General features: G+C 46.9%; 1 protein-coding gene across 1 annotated transcript in view; it reads right to left on the reverse strand.

Annotated features, from left to right (window-relative positions):
* Positions 1-929: 929 nt before the first annotated feature.
* ONECUT2 (one cut homeobox 2) overlaps positions 930-20196 on the reverse strand; it is a 47189-nt gene continuing 27922 nt past the window's right edge. The window contains exon 2 of the mRNA XM_080821155.1: positions 930-3026. Within this exon, the coding sequence (XP_080677281.1) occupies positions 2740-3026 (287 nt within the window). The 3' untranslated portion in view covers positions 930-2739. The remainder of the gene's footprint in view (positions 3027-20196) is intronic.

Consider the following 20196-nt stretch of genomic DNA (forward strand, 5'->3'; position numbering starts at 1 on the left):
CCAAAACCAGACATGGACTTGGACAGCAAGAATTTGGGGTTATCACCAATGTCAAGTTGAATCTATATATGTATTCATATATTATATATATATCTCTTTCTTTAGAAATGCAACTTTACAGCTGAATTTTAAAAAGCTGATAGAAAAGTAGAAACTGGCAATTATTTTTACGTTTTTCCCCCCCACCCCCAAATGTAGCCGTTAGGATGTAGCAATCACATGAAAATGAGGCTGTTGATTCCTCTATAAACTCTTTGGTTCTGTGGTTCAGGAGAGTACATGTCACCAAGACCCCTAACCCTGACCCTCACTCCCCTTCCCTCCCCTGATGCTGAGACTCTGAACATAGAAGGAACCAAGTCTAAGGGATAAGCAAAGAACATTCAAGTGACATTATTCCCCGTGCTCCGAGGAGTAGAGGGAACAGATCAGTATCCCAACATCTTAAACTTGGAGTCCATGGAACCTTCTGGGAGATTCCAGGTTGGGGCAGAAAGCCATAAAACAAAATTAAAGGGAAAAAATAAAATCAAATCAATGACCCTTGCCTTTTGTTGCTCAGAAACAAAATTGATTACCTTTACACAGATCAATGACGCTATTAGTATTTTAGCCAGACAAGAGGAGATACTGAACGGAAACAAAAGATGAGAGAAATCCTCGTCTTTGGTATTGTAGCTGTTGAGGTTTCTGTTGTTCTGTTCCGTGTTCTTTTGAAAAACTGCATAGGCACAAATTAAAGACAATCTTCAACTTTACGATTACCGATGAGTTGTCCAATGAAGCAGGAGCCGCCGAGGCTTTTCCTTATATCTATTCCTGTCTCAACCCTTTCTTTAAAATCTGCTTCCAAAAAATGTCCCAAGAGGTCTGTTTACACACAGTGTGTCTCGCTGTTTTTTTTGTTTTTTTTTGTTTTTTTTCTGGCGTGCTTCCTTCTTGGTGATGGTGACGTTCACTGATTTACGTATTTATTTATTTATTCATTTTAATGGAACAGTTTTGTTTGTTGCAGAAGTAGGTGCAGAAAAAGTTTCTTTGGTTTCGATTAAGTAATTCATAAAAAAGTCAGTCTCAAGTGTCTGTAAAGAATCATTGCAGCGTTTGGCTTGCTTCGAACACCCCCATGGGGCCCACCTGGGGCCATTCACTGGTAAATACGCACATCGTGACCTTCGCATCTCCCAGAGTTCTGTGGGCGCTCTTCCACGTGCTGTGGGAAGGTGGTAGCCAGGAACCAGAGCTGGCGTGGCAAAGCCACTCCCTGGGTGGCTGGGCTAGCCGGTCTGCTCAGCCCGATGGCGAGCCAAATGCAAGAGCTGAATGCCATTTGGAGTTGCAGAGGTTTTCTGATTTCTAAAAGTAATCACAGTATTTTTAGGCTAGAAAATGGCAAGTAAGAAATGTCTTTGGTTTGCAGTATTCTGCTTCTTTGGTGTGCTGTGTTTTCTCCAGATTTACTCCGTGGTTTTGCAAGGGTGATTCGACAATGGAAGAGATTGGGGACTAGATGACCCTCATGAGTAACATGTATGGTGGTTTGAATTACTTTTTTTTTTTTTTTTAATTTTCTAGCTAGAAAACACTGAAAAACGGCCCTACCAATGGGATGGATGAGGAAACAACCGAAATGCGAAAGAGTGAGAATGAATCGTGTTAATGCACAGTGGGAGGAACCAGGTGACTACTAACCAAGAAGGACACATCGATGATCTAAAAAAATCTAGATCTTTGAAAATGCTGCATTTGCTCCATGTACCGTAACAGTTAAATTGGCCTCCTGAGTGTGCGTCTGCATTGTGTACAAACAGAATTTGTAGCAAACTGCAAAATGTGCTTGAAGCCATATTCCCAACGATTCCCTAATGACTTCACAATCAGCGTCTTGAAAATCCAGATGCGGTGAATCCAGAACCTTCCTTACTTCTCTGTTTATCTACGTTGTGCTTGATATGTTGAGCTCAAGAGAACTGATTTTTTTTTTTTTTTTGATGGATCCAAGACCACGTGAGATTTCCAGGAGGTAAGGAAAAGAAAATCATAAACTGGATCAACTTAAAGCTTTCTAAACCATTCAATGGTATGATGCCTGAGTTGGAAAAACAGGTCCTCGGATTTTTTTTTTTTTAATTTCCGTATTTAAAAGTTGTGCTCAGTAATTTCATTCTGATGTTTTTTATGTTATGGCTGTGAACTTTGGTGTACTGTGGTATGATGAGGCTAAGCACTGGGAAAGCAAATGAGGTCATTCTTGTTGCTAGAAGAATCTCTCATGGTATCATCTTGGGAGCCCAAACTCAGAATCCTTACACGAGCCAAATTCCCACCGTGACACGTGGGAACTCAGACTGCAACAGGGCCCCAGGTGGGACTGTTGACACCTGAAGAGATCCTGAGCTTGGCTAACACCACGCTGAAATCAATCCGCTCCAGGAAGGCCCCCCCCCCACCCCATTTGGATTTCTGGGATGCTTAGCATGCTCAGAGGACAATGTCCGGTTCAAAGAGATTCATTTTTCAGCTTGCACTTGGACTCCATAGCCATGAAAAACAAAACAAGAAAAGAACACCTGGCCTATGATTACAGCTAGAAGAGAAGTTTCTTTTCAAGAGAATTGTGCTTTCAAATCACCAGTGAAGGGCCCCAGCTAAGTATCCGGTGTCTTTTTCTTTTGTGTTTTCTTTTGTGTCGGTTGTCCTCACCTGGAGGGGACCTGTGCCCACCCGAGAGTCCTTCCATCACGCTTTGGTACAAGTGCTGGAGGTGGACGAGGAGCCCCCTGTGCTCAGATCATCCTGCCACTTCTCCAGGCTGCGGCGGCGGGCGTTCATGAAGAAGTTGCTGACGGTCGTAAGCTCCAGGCCCAGCTGCTGGGAAATGGTGATCTGCATCTCTTTGGACGGGCGTTTGTTCTCCTTGAAGATGGCAAAGAGTGTTCGGCGTTGGAGGTCGGTGAACACCAGGCGGGATTTCTTCTGGGAATTGTTCCTGTCTTTGTTTGGTTCTTGCTCTTTGCGTTTGCACGCTTGAAGGGAAAAGAGAAGAAGGAGGGAGTCAGTAGAGTGTGAGAACCAGCCCCCGAGAAGGTGAGCCATTGAAAACATTGACAGAGTCGTACAAGGGGATGTAAACCGTTAAACTTTATCGTGCGCGTTGCCCAGCTGTCAATAACCAGTCTTCCCCGTTCGCCTCCAGGGAAATGAGAAGGGAGGAAGGGGAGAACGGAGAACGGGGCGGGGGCAGCTCTCAGCGGTCTCCTTTTAAACCAGTGGCAGCCCCCTGGCTCCCAGCACACCCTTAAAATTCGTCATCTCTGAAACCAGGCACGGTGAAGAGAGTGAGGGCTCCAGGTCCCCAGCGGGAGCCTGGGCGGGCAGTTCTTCTTTCATATTCAGCTTCTAGAAGTGTGCACGGCTGAGCTGAAAGGACTTTCTGGAGTCAAAACTTCAAAGTGCCTTAGTTTTTCAAAATCAAAGCTTCTACGCACGTGATTCCAAAAATTGTTAACAGAACGAAGTTAGAAGTGACAGACTGATGGTATCATCCCAACCCCAATCCCCTTCTTCCAGACTTTTGAAAAATAATGGAAAAACGAAACGAAAACAAAACAAGGAGGGAAAGACCCAAAGAAATTGGTTGAGCCCACTCCACTCTGGGTAGTTTGAGGTGAAGCCGGTACAAGAGGACAGGACTGGGGGCGGCAGAAGCAGCCCAACTAAAGGGGACATTAATTAACCGATGTGTCCCTATCTCTGCCTTACCCTACGAGTGCCTGGAAGGCAGGGAGCAGGTCTGCGGAATGTTCCCAACTGGCCCGTTTGGGAGCCATCGACCTAATGGAATGCCTGGGATGCCGAGGTCACGTGATGCCTGGACTCTTTCAGGGGGTCTGTGTCCTTCACCGACCTATCTGGGTCTCAGAAAAGAGCCTCATAAGGGTGAAATAACATGGGGCTCGCCCATCAAGAACGTGAACATGACTTTTTTTAGAAAAGATTTTCTTTATTTATTTGACAGAGTGAGAGAGATCACAAGTAGACAGAGAGGCAGGCAGAGAGAGAGGGGGACGCAGGCTCCCCGCTGAGAAAAGAACCCAATGTGGGGCTCGATCCCAGGACCCTGGGATCATGACCTGAGCTGAAGGCAGAGGCCTAACCCACTGAGCCACCCAGGCACCCCAAGAACGTAAACACGAGAACACCTGCTCAAGTCGCTGGAAAGAAAGCCCAGCTCACCCAGGGGGGTCGTGCAGCATCGACAGAGCTAACCTGGGAAAGGCAAGGAGGGAGCAGAGACATTCCTTCTTGCATCAAACCCTACCGGACGTTCTGGGCCCAGGTTGGGCATTCCTTTGTACTGGACTGACACCCCCCACCCCAGAGTGAGCACTCTGGGTGCTGCCTGGATGTCTTCCCACACCTTGTAGCCCTGGTTTGCCAGTTTGACATCTGAGCCCTGGGCGTGACCTTCGGCAGGGAGCAGCTTGTGTAGGCGGGTGGTGGGGGGCATTGCTGTTGGAGTATCGGGGGGTGGGGTGGGGGTGGGATAGCCTTCCCATGGATGGGTCTTACAATTTAACCTGAGAGAAGATCTTGTGGACGCTGAACATCCCCCCGCCTAACTGGCCCTCCTTCCCGGTAGGTGCTCCCTGCCATAAAGGAGTCACTCCCAATACAGGAAAAGTGAGGACACATTGCTTTGCTAAACGCTTTCTCTCTGATTTTTTCCTTCTTCTTCTTCTTCTTTTTTTTTTTTTAAGATTTTATTTATTTATTTGACAGAGAGAGAGAGATCACAAGTAGGCAGAGAGGCAGGCAGAGAGAGGGGAAAAGCAGGCTCCCCGCTGAGCAGAGAGCCCAATGCGGGGCTCGATCCCAGGACCCTAAGACCATGACCCGAGCCGAAGGCAGAGGCTTAACCCATTGAGCCACCCAGGTGCCCCCCCCCTTTTTAAAGATTTTATTTATTCATTTGAGAGAGAGTGAAAGAGAGAGCACAAGCAGGGGGAGAAGCTGAGGGAGAGGGAGAAGCAGGTTCCCCCATGAGCTGGGAACCAACATGGGGCTCCATCCCAGGATCTGGAGATCACGACCTGAGCCGAAGGCAGATGCTTAACCGACTGAGCCACCCAGATGCCCCTCTTTCTTTCTTTTTAAAAATAAAAGAAAATATAGTACCTTTGAAAATGAAATACACTCCCCTCCCGCACACAGAGACCAATGAAAGCAATTTGTTTCCACATGAAAACTCTTTCTCTTGGAGGGTCGGACTTTCTCAGAGAAGGCGAGCTTCCCGGGCAACGGAAGCAAAAAGGCCGAGATGCTGCGCACCTGTTCTCTCCTCACAGATGCGTCGCACTAAAGGCGGCCTCCTCGCTCACCCCTTCGAGGATCTTCCGTTTGGGTTGGACTCTGTGTGTTTACCACACCCTTATCTTCAGACTCCCGCTCTCTCATCCAATCTCCAGGCTTCCTCAACACGGCTTCTCAACCTTAAAGATGCCCAGGGGTCACTGGAGACTCTGGAGCAGGCGGCCGGGGGCGGGGCCCCAGAAGCTGCATCTCTAATGAGCTCACAGGTGATGCCAGTCCTGCTGGTCCACGTGCCACAGCTGACTTCCTAGCACCCACCTGACTTCTAAATTCCCAGAGGAACACCCTGATGGCAAGGAAAGCTCTGGAGCCAGGGGAGCCTGGACTCACAGTGGGGCTCCTCCTCCAGGGCCTTGGGACCCCAGCAAACTGCTTCACCCCTCGGAGCCCGAGTTCCTCATCCAACGGAAGGAACGACGCTGACGGCAGAGGTCCAAGAGAGCGTGGACAAGGGCTCTCTCCTCACCGCCCCTCTTGCTGCATTTCCCCAGGAATCCTGAGGAAGCCGGCAGAATTGTTTTCATTTTAAATTTTTTATTTAATTTTTTAAAAAGATTTTATTTATTTATTTGCCAGAGAGAGAGAGAGCACAGGCAGGCAGAGTGGCAGGCAGAGGCAGAGGGAGAAGCAGGCTCCCTGCAGAGCAAGGACCCGGATGTGGGGCTCCATCCCGAGACTCTGGGATCATGACCTGAGCTGAAGGCGGCCGCTTCACCGACTGAGCCACCCAGTGTCCCGAATTGTTTTCATTTTAAAATAAAATCAGTCGAGACCTAGATTGGGTAAGTCATTGACCTGAGGTCCCATTCCAAGTCTGATGCAGACCCAGGGTAAGAATTCAGTCCTTCTCTCTCTCCAACTTTCTTTCCTTCCTTCCTTCTGTTCTCTTTCTTTCTAAGATTTGTTTATTTGAGAGAGAGAGAGAGAGAGCATAAGCAGGGGGGCAGGGAGAGGGAGAAGCAGGCTCCCTGCTGGGCAGGGAGCCTGATGCGGGACTTGATCCCAGGACCCTGGTACCATGACCTGAGCGGAAGGCAGACGCTTAACTGACTGAGCCATCCAGGCACCCCTCTCTCCGTCTTTCTCATCTATAGAAATAGCACCCACGCCGCTGTCACATTAGAGGGGATCTGTTCGCAGGGCAGCCTCTGGGGCTCTGACCCCAGACATTCTGGTTTTCACCCATGTGGGGCAGGGTTCTGGAATCTGTGCTTTTACAAACCTCCCTGGGCCCTCCTGAGACATGGGAACCAGCATGCCTACCTACATTGCCAGGTCACAGACTATTGTCCCCGCCCCAGTCTCCTGGGACACCTGGTACCAAGCCTTCCTCGGGAGGATTCTGCATCAAAGGTGGTGCACGGTGATCTCCTGATAACAAGTTCTGGGCAAGTATCCTCTACAAACATTGGCTTGCCTCTTGCCTTGTTCTCTCTTTGGTCTTTCCTGGGAAGGCCCGGTGTCCCAGGTGCATGACCTCAGCCTGAGTGTGGGAGGGTGTAGAGAGGAAGTGGGGCAGGAATGAGTTCGTTCTGTCAGGCAGATACAGGCTCCGGTCATCCTGGAACCTGCTGTCATCCCTTAACACCTGGCCCCACGGGTGCAGTGTCTTCAGCCCTTCAAGGCACCTGCCCATCTCACACCACAACTGGGTCCTCATCCCTGAGTCGTAGAACGCAAGGGCTGTTGGCTGGCCTGGGGCTGTCACTGTTCACATGGGGAGCTGAAGGCCCAGCAAGGCGAGCCTGAGCAGAAGCCGAAGGGTGGACCCTTGCAGAACCTCCTTCCCATGATATCTTGGAGTGGAATGTGGGGGTAGAAATGGAGATTCTCATCTTATAGTGGCTGAAGGTTCACGGACTTGCTTAGGGGGACACAACTGGCACTGGAGCGAGGACATAGGCCCAGAGACCCCTTCCCAGCCTCCCTAGTGCCCCAGGAACCCGTGAAGTAAGAGGAAGCCGACAGGGGTCAGACTCCTCGGCACCCCCTGCTCTGGCCCTGAAGCTTCTCACACTGTGGGGTTTTGTCCCGTGAATTCAGGCGCCTGTTGGACAACCTCTTCTGTCTGGGCTGGATCATGCCCACTTGTTTTTGGAGAACTCAGCCCTGACCGTTTGCTGCAGAATTAGTGCCGGAAGGTCGCTCGGGCTCCTGCATAATGGCCTCAATGGACGGGAAAGGAAAGTGTCTCGTAGAAGCGAGCTCTACTCCCAAGACTTGAAGTGAAAGACTTTGTAGTTTTACTTTTCTTGGGCAACTGACAGAGGGCAAGGCTGAAATGGACGAGGGCGGGGCAGTTCCCACCGACCCAAGTGCAGAGCCCAGCTGTGTGACCTGGGTGTGGTCCCCCGGCCTCCCTGTGCCTTCCTTTCCCAAGCGCTCACCGCCCCCGACATGGCTACCCAGGACCTTCCCACCTTGGTGATGAATTTGGCTTCACGGGCCTCTCCCTCTGTCTAGTACCGTTACTCTTACTGTCCCAAACCAAAGGCAGATGCTCTTTTTCTCAGTGACACCTGTTCCTCTCTCTCAGGCAGAAGAATTACGGAAATATCGGCTGGTACCTGCAAGCTTAATATACACACCTGTGTTAATATACACAACCCGTTCTGCCTGCAAAGTCCCACACTGGGCAGGTGCCTCTTTTGAGGACACCTATCCCACCTACCAGTGGAGAGTGCAATCAGGAGTTTCTTTCCCTCCCACACAGGACGCTTTGGGGTTGGAGCTCTGGGACCACCGCCTCGCAAGGATCCTAGGGGGCGCTCCTGAGTTACGCGCTGGCGGAAGGTGGCACGGGGCAGGCAGGACCTGATTTGGTCTCCACGGGCAGCAAACGTCCGCCTCCCCTGGCTTGTCCCTTTATCTCTGATCTTTCAAATTGGATGTGTAAACCCCTGTCTCTCAAGTTTCTTCCCAGCGTGTTGTATCTCTTTTCATGAGCTTCCAGGTCCTGTCCCTGTCCTCCAGGAACCCAGCAGCTCTTCCCACCTCTGCCCTAGCCCTCACTTTCCCTCCTCCGCTCCACCCCGCTCAGTACCTCCCCGCCCCTCCGGCTTCCTGTGGGGTCCAGCCTGGCCCTGGAGTCCTGCGGAAATGGCCTTGGCCCTGCAACCCTCCTCCCTGGAAACCACAAGCACACAGGACAGAGAGGTCTTTGCAGAGGCTGGTGGGAAGGTGAGCGGCTGAGCTCCTGGAGAGGAGGGGAGTCCTGGCTTTGACAGCAAAACAGGATGCTTGAGGCTGGGCAAGGGGGAGCCAACTCCGGAGGGGACTCCGCAAGGAGTACCAGTCTCCGGTGTAGGCAGAGAAGGATCTGTGGGTCCCTGGAAGGCCTGCTGCCCCCAGCTCCCCAGACTCCCCTCTGCCTGCTGGCTCATGCTGAGCGCTCCTGCTTTAGCTTAATCAGAGGGGTGGAACCCCTGCCAGGCTGACTGCCCTCCTTCCTCCTGGGAAAGGAGTCATTTTAAATTCTCTGCAGCAGGGGTGCCTGTGTAGCTCAGTGGGTTAAAGCCTCTGCCTTCGGCTCAGGTCATGATCCCAGGGTCCTGGGATGGAGCCCCACATCAGGCTCTCTGCTCAGCAGGAGCCTGCTTCCCCTCTCTCTCTGACTGCTTCTCTGCCTACTCGTGATCTCTGTCTGTCAAACAAATAAATAAAATCTTAAAAAAAAAAAAAATTCTCCGCAGCAGCCGTCCTGCCCCTTAGTGTAAATGAGGAGAGGCTCCTAGAGCAGGCTTTGCAGGGTGGGGGGAGCAGAGGCTTATAGTAAGCAGGTGCCCCCAAGGGGGCAGAGCTGCCCCACAATGGGAACTGAAGCAGACTAATTGCAAAATTGGCCCCAATTCTTCCCTTCCCAATATTTACACCCCCTGCAATGTGACTCAAATACCCCCCCACCCCCCAGCATGAGATGGCGTTTGCTTGCCTTTGCTGGGAATCTGGACCGGCCAGATGGTTTGCTTTAGCCGAAAGAATGTGGCCGAAGGGACAGGGTGGCAGTTCTGAGCACAGGCCTCAAGCAGCCATGTGCTTTGTTCATGCTCTTGGAACTCTGCCTGGCGGCCACGCGACAAACCCCAGCCCACCCGGGTCAGCGGACTGCAGGTGCAGGAGGGAGTGCGGCTGAGACCACCCAGCGGGGGGCCCGGAGCAGCCGAACCGCCCAGCTGACCCACAGACCGCAGCAAAAATAAACATTGATGGCTTTATGCTACTGGTTTTGTGGTTTCGCATTATGTAGCATTGTTGTGGTGATAGATACAGAAGCCAAGGGAGAAAATCTTCGCATTCCTGCCCGGGGGAAAGTCAAATGTCGGATAAGAAGTCTCCGCTTGAAATGGAGACCTGGTTCTCGGCTGCATGACCTTGAGTCTCCGTTTCCTCATCTACCTCATGTCTAAAATGGGGGTAGGAATGCCCACCACTCCGGACATCCAGAGGCCAGCTGTAGCACTTGGAACACAGTAGGTGCTTAGTAAATGTAAAAATTCTTTCTCCCTTCATAGAAAAGGAAGAAAAAAGGTGTATAAGAAGGTAAGGTTAGGGGCATCTGGGCAGCACAGTCAGTTAAGTGTCCGACTCTTGATTTCAGCTCTGGTCATGATCTCAGGGTCGTGAGATTGAGCCCCGAGCCAGGCTCTGCGCTCAGTGCAGAATCTGCTTAAGATTCTCTCTTCCTCTGCCCCTCCCCACCCATGCTCGCTCTCTCTCAAAAATAAACAAATCTTTAAAAAATTAGAAGTTAAGTTTAGGAATTCATAATTTCAAATGGTTTTCCAAGACTTACTCAATAGTAGATGAACTGCCCAGAGAGCTAATGGCAAATAAAAGGTTAAAGATACTTGTTTTCTTTGTGAAGTTGTCTCATGGTCAATTCCCAGCCTTGCAGGAAAGGTAAGACCATGATGTGTGGGGCGCCTGGGTGGCTCAGTGGGTTAAGCCTCTGCCTTCGGCTCAGGTCATGATCTCGGGGTTCTGGGATCGAGCCCCGCATCGGGCTTTCTGCTCAGCAGGGAGCCTGCTTCCCCCTCTCTCTCTGCCTGCCTCTCTGCCTACTTGTGATCTCTGTCAAATAAATAAAATCTTTAAAAAAAAAAAAAGACCATGATGTGTTTTCATGTATGTGTCAGAGATCCTAATAGGCTTGGGACCTCTGCTGTTTCCTAACATCACGAATTTATTTCCAAATACATTCTACATATGATGGGTATTGTTAGCCCCTAATAAATAATGCAGAAGGGTCATATTCTCCTTGCATTCAGTAAAAACTTTCCCTGAATAGTTCAATGTGATCTTGCCAGGGTGTGGGGTGGCGGTGTGGGTGGAAGTCATGGGGGTGTGCACTTGCCAACGGTCACTTGACCTCCAAGTATACAGGTTTGGAAAATCTGCTAAGGAGAATCAATGTCCTCTTTCAGATGGAGAGCCTGAAGCTGCCCACTTATGAGGGCTTGTGCAAGGTGGGAGAGTGACTCTCTCTAGCAAGGAGGGAACACACACACCAGGGCTGGAGCTGTGCTGGGAAGATCACCTGGGTTGTACTGGAAAAACCAATGACAAACGTAAGTTCATATTCGTAGCTCCAACCTTGTTCCAAGAAACCTATGGTTTTTTCTTTATAAGTTTTTATTTGAATTCCAGTTAGTTAACATACAGTGTAATATTAGTTTCAGGTGTACAATATAGTGATTCAACACTTCCACGTATGACCCCGTGCTCATCACGACCAGAGCACCCCTGCATCCCCATCATAGCCCATCCTCCTACCCACCTCCCCCCGGTAACCATTTCTGTAGTTAAGAGTCTATTTTTTGGTTTGCCTCTCTCTCTCTTTTTTCCCTTTGCTCCTTTGTTTTTTTTCTTAAATTCCACATATGAGTGAAATCAGACACATGAAAAGATGCTCAACATCACTGATCATCAGGGAAATGCAAATCAAAACCACAATGAGATCCACCTCACACCTGTCAGGATGGCTAAGATCGACAACACAAGGAACAACGAGTGTTGGTGAGGATGCGGAGAAAGGGGGACCCTCCTGCATTGTTGGCCAGAAGGCAAACTGGTGCAGCCACTCGGGGAAACAGTATGGAGGGTCCTCAAAAAGTTGAAAATAAAACTACATTATGAGCTACCAACTGCACTACTAGGTATTTAACCAAAGGATGCAAAAATACTCCTTCGAAAGGATGCTCACACCCTAGTGTTTACAGCAGCGTTATCCACAACAGACAGATGGAAACAGTCCAAGTGTCCACCGACCGATGAATGGATAAAGAAGGTGTGGTGGATATACACAATGGAATATTACTCTGCCATAAAAAGGAATAAAATTTTTCCATTTGCAGTGACATGGATGGCGCTAGAGAGTATTATCGTAAGTGAAATAAGTCAGAGAAACCTATAGGGTGCAGGTAAGAAGAGGGAGGTAAACTCCCTTTACCTCCTTGCTCTGAGGAGGTCCAGGAGGGTCCCCTGCCTTTGGAACTAAGGATATGCAGATATCCAAGAGCTTTGAAAACAATAACAGGATCCCCTACATTCAAATAGGGAAGCAAGAATAGAGACGCTACATACTCTGATGGTACATATTTAATGTTCCAAAAGCCATCAATGCTGATAAGTCTTAGCAATGCAGACTTCTCAGACCGCAGAGACGATGAGCTGGCACACTGCTGCAGGGACAGGGAGAAGAGGGGTCTGACGCACAAGACTGAGGGCTCCAGCTCTACACATTGGCCCCTGAGGGCCAGGGTGGCACAGACCTGTGAGGTGGGAGGGCTTGATAGAGGGGGAGGGGCTGCAAGGGACATGAGCTCCTCAAATCACTGAATTATCAGGCACCGTCTAAAATTTGGATGCTTTGCAGTTTTCCCTGCCTCCCTCTGATTCCTGACCTTGGTCTTGATCACTGCAGAGCCAGTACGGTGAACTTGGCCCCTGCGAGCTAAGCTCTAACTTCACTCTGGTTTCTGCAAATGTCCTTGGCCTGAATCAGACGAGAAACTTAATGGCTTTATCTCCAGGTTGGAAGCTGGCTTTCATCACGGATCAGATGCCAGTCCACTCAGACTGTGGAGCCAGTGACATCCAGACTCCCATCCATCTGAGAAGCCGAGAGCAGAGACAGGGAGGACCTGCCGCACAAATGGACTTGGAGTCACTCTTGGCTGTTGGGTTCCAGCCTTCTGTCATTCCCTTCAACCTGGGAGTGCAGACAAAACCCTGGCGAGAAAACCCTCTAAACCATTTGGCAGATTTTCCTGGACAGGCCTGGCAGTCCAGGTTGAAGGACTACACAGCAGGGAGAAAGCTGTTCCCTGGCTTCTTAGACCAAATATGAGCTGGGGATGGGGTAGTCGGGGGGCGGGGAGGGTAGAGAAAGAGAGAGAGAGAAGAGTGAGAAGCATCAGCAGAGCATGGCTGTGCCCACGTGAGCACACACAGACACCCCTCATTCAGGAGACTCCGGAAGGGGTCATGTCCAAAATGCAGAAATGCCAGCAGTCCCAGGATGTTTGGGGTCACCCCCAAGTGCCTGAGCCACCCCTGAGGCTTCACTCTGGATGTGAGGCAAATTTCTGTCCACCTGGGTATCCCTGCAGTACCCTCTTCCCGTCTGGAAATGTGGATGATTCATGATAAATCTCTGGGGCGCCTGGGTGGCTCAGTGGGTTAAGCCTCTGCTTTTGGCTCAAGGTCATGATCTCAGGGTTCTGGGATCGAGCCCCGCATCGGGCTCTCTGCTGGGGGCGGGGGGAGCCTGCTTCCCTTTCTCTCGGCCTGTCTCTCTGCCTACTTGTGATCTCTCTCTCTTTGTTGAATAAATAAAATCTTTAAAAAAAAAGAAAAGAAAAGCCTCTGCTTCTCCTCTATCCCATGCCCCTGCCTCGGCTTGGGTGTTGGGAGGGTTATCATGACAAATGTTAGAGCAACTCCCTGATGTCCATTTATTGTCAAATGAAAGGCAGTCAGCCAGCCACCGTTCTTGTTTCCTGTGCCTCAAAGACATTCTCTGAAGGAAACAGGCTTTATTTCCTGTCTTTACTTTCACCTTCAATACAAAGGCACTGGAGGGGACTCAGGAAATGGGGGTCCTCGGATGCCTGATGACTTTTGTAGGTAGCAGGAGAGCCAGAAAAAGGCCCAGGTGGCCCCAGAAGGTGAATCTTGGAAGGAGGGCACCAGCCCTCGGCCCGGCCCGCAGCCCAGCGCTCCCCCAGCTGCTCCTAATAGCAGGCTCTGCACCCCCAGAGCTCAGGCGTGCGCACCCGACACGCCTTCAGCTTCTGCTTCCCTTTCAGCAGAAGCTCTGAGCGTGGAAGGGACCAAGTTTCTAATAGCAGATGTTTCAGGACAGCTGGGAAAACCACCGAGTGCCAGAACGTCAAGGCTTTAGAGACCACAAGGTCCCATCCTTTATCCTGGATGGGGCAGCGTGAGGCCCTCAGACGGGCCACGCGTAGCCCAAGACTGAGCACAGCTAGTCCGTGCAGAGCCCCGAGAAGCCAGATTCTCTCACTTCTACTCCAGTAGGACTTTCCTTTCCCAGCTGGCTATTAGAATAAGTCTTTTGGGGGCACTTGGCCTTTGAAATGATAATTTCTGGTTATTAATTGTGCTGATGACAAAGAAAGAGCTTTCCTTCTGGGCATGGCTGCATTCCTGCAGGCTATCTAGGAAGTCGTGAGTTGCTCAAACGAACACTTCATTCTGGGTAGAAACGTCTGGCTGAAAATGGCTAAGGGAGCCAGTGAAGCGGCTCCCAACTTCCCACTAAAATCATCTAAAAAAACTGAGAGCAGGAGGCAAAACTCGCCCAACTGAAAGCCAGGCCTGCAGTCGACCTGTACGAGGCCATCTCTGAGGAATGTTCAACTCACCACGAGGCCAGTGCAACTAGGTTGAAAAATAAGATCTGAATTGTAAAAAAACCCAAAAAAACCCAAAACCCGTTTCCCCCAGTTGTTCAGAATTCAAATCAAGCAGCCAGCACTTGTCTTGGTAGGTCCGTCCTGAAACAGCGAGCGTGATTTCCACTCCCCTCACCTACCCATTGAGAACTGGAACTCTCAGGAAATAATCAGGAGAGAAAAACTGGGGGCAAGGGGAGGAAGAGAAGCACCAGCAGTGGTAGGTCACAGCGTGGAAGGCTGAGTTTCTGAAGGCGCTCTAGGCGAGCGAGGACAAGAGGAGCGGAGCAGGATATGGGGACACGGGGACTGGGGTGCGGGGCATGGGGATGAATGCACGGACAGTCTTCTGCAAGCAGAGCTGAATCCAAGGCGCTCCAGCAGAGCCAAATTAGAAGAAAGCTAGGCAGGTGTTAGGAGCTCGGTAGGTGTGTCCGTTGGCCCTTCCGTGCCGGTCTCAGAGGGTGAGTCCACGGACCTCCAGGAAGGACGTCGTCAGGAAAACACACACCGTTTCTGTTAACCACATCGGGCCTGATGGGGTTTTTCTCATTTGAGAATGAATCAGAGGAAATTCTTCTGATAATATCTTATAGAAACTTAAAGAGTATTTTAGAGTATCATGTGGTATCTCAATATGATGTAAAAGGAGATGGTTTCTATGAAACAAACAGAAAACGGTTAAGAAAACAGAACTCTCTAAGTAACAGTATGTAATTAAAAAAAAAACCAGTATGAGGAGGTGAGAAAGATAAAAACTTGCAGGAGAATGAGGAATACACAGCACTGGAGGAAGCCCAGAGCAACACTGACAGGGTAGTCGCAATGCTAGAATTTCTGTCAGTCCGTGATCTTGCCTGTAGGGAGACATTCTCAGGTACATACTGACTCAGAAAAGTGTGTCTACAGACTTGATGAAAAGAAAAATAACTGAAGACACATTCTAGCTTACTTGGTATACGATCAGAATTAAAAGCTCAAGAATGTTCTATTGTCCTCAAAAAAGAACTGGCTAACAGCCCCATGTGGCTATGAATACCCCTGAACTCAACCCAAACATCCAAAGGAGTATCTTTACATGAACAAAGGTTGCCTTGGGAAAGCCTACAGCAATGAATCTGTCTCCTTTTCCAACAGGATCTCAGTAATGTTTACAAACAAATAATTTCATTATTAATTTATTAATGTTTTTCATTATTTGAAGTATATAGTTTGAATAAAAAAAAATCCTCTGGAAAAGTAGTTCCCTCTTTCAGAGTGAAACACCAGATTCATAAGTCCAGTTAAAAATGATTTCAGGGGGGCGCCTGGGTGGCTCAGTGGGTTAAAGCCTCTGCCTTCGGCTTGGGTCATGGTCCCAGGGTCCTTGGATCAAGCCCTGCATCGGGCTCTCTGCTCAGTGGGGAGCCTGCTTCCTCCTTTCTCTCTGCCTGCCTCTCTCTGCCTCCTTTGATCTCTGTCTGTCAAATAAATAAATAAAATCTTAAAAAAAAAAAAAGATTTCATACATGTCAAATAGACAAAAAAGAAAACAACTATGCCTACAACAAGAAGAAAAAAACTAGAAGGAAATGCCTCCGAGTGTTCAGGTGAGGCCTGAAAGCACCACTACTATCCAGTATAGTGCTGAGAATGTGATCAATGCAGTGAGAATAAGAAAAAAACAGATAAGGGAAAATTTAGAAAGGAATGAAACTAATTAATGACAGAAGTCTACATAATTTGAGTGCTCGTTAGATGATAGGCATTATTTGGAAGGTATTAACTCATTTAATTTTTACAATCAACCTATGAGGTAGTTTGCAGTGAATGCTACTAAGTCCAGAAGATTAAGCAAATTACTGAAGGTTACAGAGTGAGTAAAGGAGCTGGGTGCAAAGTTAGGTGGTCAGATTCCAGATTCCTTGTACCTAACAGCTACCTATACTGCTTCTCCAGGCAGAAACAGAACACTAGTTATAAGTTAATATGATTTTTTTAAACCCAGAAAACCCAAGAGCCTCAATACTGAAATTACTAGTAAACAGATAAACTATTAAAATTAATATGAAAATTTAGCAAGGTTCATGGACTCAGTATCAGTAGACAAAAATCCTCTATAATACAACACACAGAAAATGAAAAAGATACCACTTATAATAGGATCAAAACATCAAGTATGTGGCAATAAATCTAACAATAGGTATGCAATAGTTTGACAGAGAAAACTATAAGCTTTGTTAGAGAAATTAAAGAATATCTAAATAATATTATACTCAATATTCCATTACTCAATATTATAGAGTTTAATTCTCTCCATAGTGATCTATAGATCCAATCAAATCTCTAAGGAAAATCCCAGCAGTTGGCTCTCCATTCCTCCTTTTTTCCTTTCTTGCCTTTCAGTTTTTGGGATTTGACAAGCTGATTCTGAAATCTTTACGAGAATGCAAAAAATCAAAGGATGGTCAAGTTAGTCCTGCTAAAAAGAAAAAGATAGGAAGACTTGCTGTATCAACCACCAAGACCTTTAATAAGACTATCATGGTGTGGTACTGGGAAAAGGACAAATAACTAGACCAGTGGAACAGAAGACAAAGCCCATGAACAGATCCACACACATATAGACACTTGATTTAACAACAAGATTTAATGACACTCTATTTAAGGACAAGTGCTGTTTAATGACAATGCCGCTGCAGAATATAGAGTGTGTTCTTTCCAATAATGGAGCTGGGGTAACTGGATAGGCATTGGGGCAGGGCTTAATTCTTAACCCCTACCTTCACCTGGGGGTTAAGAATAAGTTCTGCACAGATCACAGACCTTCATGTTAATGGCAAAACAATAAGGCTTATAGTAGGTAATATATAAGGTCCTATCCTCATAATCATGGGACAGATTTCTTAAGACTCAAAAAGTACTAACCAAAAGGGAAAAGATTTACAAATTAGAGCATATTAAAATTAAGAACTCTGCATATCAAAAGACACAAATACGAGAATAAAAGGAAGAAAAGAGAGCAAGGGAGAGTGAAAGAGGGCCGTGGATATTTGCAGCACATAAGACAGGCAACGGGCCCGAATCCAGAATACATAAAATCTCTTGGAAGGCAATAAGAAAATGTCAGACATCTCAATAGGAAAACAGGCAAAGACTTGAACAGGTACTCACAGAAGAAGAAATCCAAATTTCCAGTAATTATACAAAAAGGCACAATTATTAGTCATCCAAAAATTACAAATTAAAAACAAAATTACACATCCATCAAAATGGCTTAAATGTAAACTAAGTGCTGGCAAGGCTATGAGAACTCTCCTGCGCTGCTGGTGGGACTGTAAATTGGTACAACGTTTTAGGAAACTATTTGACAGCATCTCATAAGGTTGAACATACACATGTCCTATGACCCAGAAATTCTTCCTCCTATGTAGACCGTCTTGTTGTAGATGCTATCATGTACTGGCACACTCTCTTGGCTGTCACCATTGTAGAGCATGCCAGCCCAACTCCCAATTGCCAGCACCTTTATCTCTTCGTCTAATGGCTTTCTCTGGTTACTAGACCCTGCTCTGTCCATACGCAGGTCATGCCAGAAGGCTGGGGAGTCAATGCCCCCCTCCTAGGAGCTTCTCCCAATCAGTGAATGGTGAGTGCTGCTAGATAGAGACCTCAACACCCTTGTTTTCTAGGTGCAAGAGCTCCGAGGCATGTTTTCTATGAACACACAGAGAGTTACTCGGTAGGTTTAAGCTCCCGCTGCCAGCTGTGGGAATGTGCTTGATAAAACAACACTTACTGTGTTTCTTCCTTCCTGGTCTTACTTCTCTCCTCTACCAGTGCTTTCTGGGATCACCTTTCAAATAAATGACCTGTCTTAGAATCCTTGTTTCAGAGTCTGCTTCTGGGGGAACCCAAATAAAGAAAATCCTACAGGAAATGTATGCTAGGTACATCAGGATCCATGTCCAAGAATGTTCAGAGCAGCTGTTTGTAATAAAACTAGAAACAATCCAAGTGCCCATCAACAGTAGAAAGGATGTATTATGGCATATTAATTTAATGGAATACTATACATCTCTGAAAAAGAAAGAACTACTACTATTCCTACTACACGCAATAACGTGTAACAACATGAAGAGCGTGTTGAAAAAAAGAAGCCAGACAAAAAAGAAACACACATCAAGTGAATTTATTTCCATGAAGTTTTAAAAACCTGGCAGAACTAGTCATTAGGGATACATATTTGTGTTAAGAACTGTAAGACAAAGCCAAGAGATGATTATCATAAAAGGCAGGTTATTACTTAAATTTTATGATTGAGGAATGGGTTTTTGATAAGGAAGGGAAATATGGAGGACTTCTGGGGAGCTGGCAATATTCAATCTGCTTTACAATGATTTACTAAGCAATCTATTTATGTTAAATCACTCCTTGTATACATGTTTTCTTTTATAATAATACATTTTAAAAAGCAATAGCTTTTCTGTACATCAGACATTACCTATTAGAAAATGTTCAGAAAAAGAAATTTACAATAATACAAATACCTGGGAATAACTATTAGTACAAAAATGGAAAGACCAAAGCTAAAACTTTTCTTAATGAAAATACAAACAAAAATTTGGATAAGTGAACTCTATGCCTTATATATAATTGGAAAGGTCAAAATAATAAATAAATTGAAACTGATTCTATAATTCTTGGGAGAATGAAAGGGCAGGAAAGGCTAGGAAAATGCAGAAACAAAAGATGAAGAGGTAAAACATGATTTACCAGACCTCAAGACTTTATAAAACAAAATTTATATAGTGTGATGTTGACATGGGAATTCATAGATCAATAGTAGAGAATAGAGTTCAGAAACAGACCCAAGTATATAGAAGAATTTAATACATATAAAGAGAATAGTGTATTTCAAAGTCTAAGAAAGGGATGAATTGTTCAGAAACTAGTGATGGATTAAGTGGTTATCCATTCAAGAAAAAAAATGGACACCAACCTCACATCATTTACAAAAAGAAATTTCTAGCAAAGAAAGAGTAAAGCTATCAGCACACTTAATGGTAAGAAACTTGAAGCTTTCCCGCTAAGATGAGGTACGAGGGAGGAGACAAGGCAAGTGGCCCCTCTCACCACTCCTTTTCAACATTATACTGGAAGTCCTTGCTAATGCAATAAGGCAAGAAAGGAAGTAAAAGGTATCCAGACTGTGAAGGAGGACATAAAAGATCATTTATATAACATGTTCATCTCTGCAGAAAATCCAAAAGTATCAAAACAAAAGAAAAAAACAAAACCCCAAAAAACGAAAACTCCTGGAACTAACAGCAATTAGAACGAGGTTGCAGGATGCAGGTTAATATACAAAAGTCAATTGCTTTCCCATATACCAATAATGAGTAAGTGGAATTTCAAATTAAGAACATAATACCAGGGGCGCCTGGGTGGCTCAGTGGGTTAAAGCCTCTGCTTTCGGCTCAGGTCATGATCCCAGCGTCCTGGGATCGAGCCCCGCATCGGGCTCTCTGCTCAGCAGGGAGCCTGCTTCCCTTCCTTTCTCTCCGCCTGCCTCTCTGCCTACTTGTAATCTCTGCCTGTCAAATAAAAACAAATAAAATCTTAAAAAAAAAAAAAGGAACATAATACCATTTACATCAGCATCCAAAAGAGTTGAAGAGTTGGAAGAAGTTGAAATTTATACTTAGGTATAAATCTAATATATACTACACTTGATCTTAACCAAAAGGCCAAGAAGTGACACAGACAGACACACACACACATACACAGAAGATCTATGAGAAAAAGCACAGATTCTGATGAACAAAATCTAAGAACTAAGTAAATGGACAGGTATTTCATGTTCATGGATAGGAGGACTCAGTACTGTCTAGAGGTCAGTTCTTCCCGACTTGATCTATAGAGT

This window comes from Martes martes, assembly GCF_963455335.1.
Source record: "Martes martes genome assembly, chromosome: 13".
NCBI lineage: Eukaryota > Metazoa > Chordata > Mammalia > Carnivora > Mustelidae > Martes > Martes martes.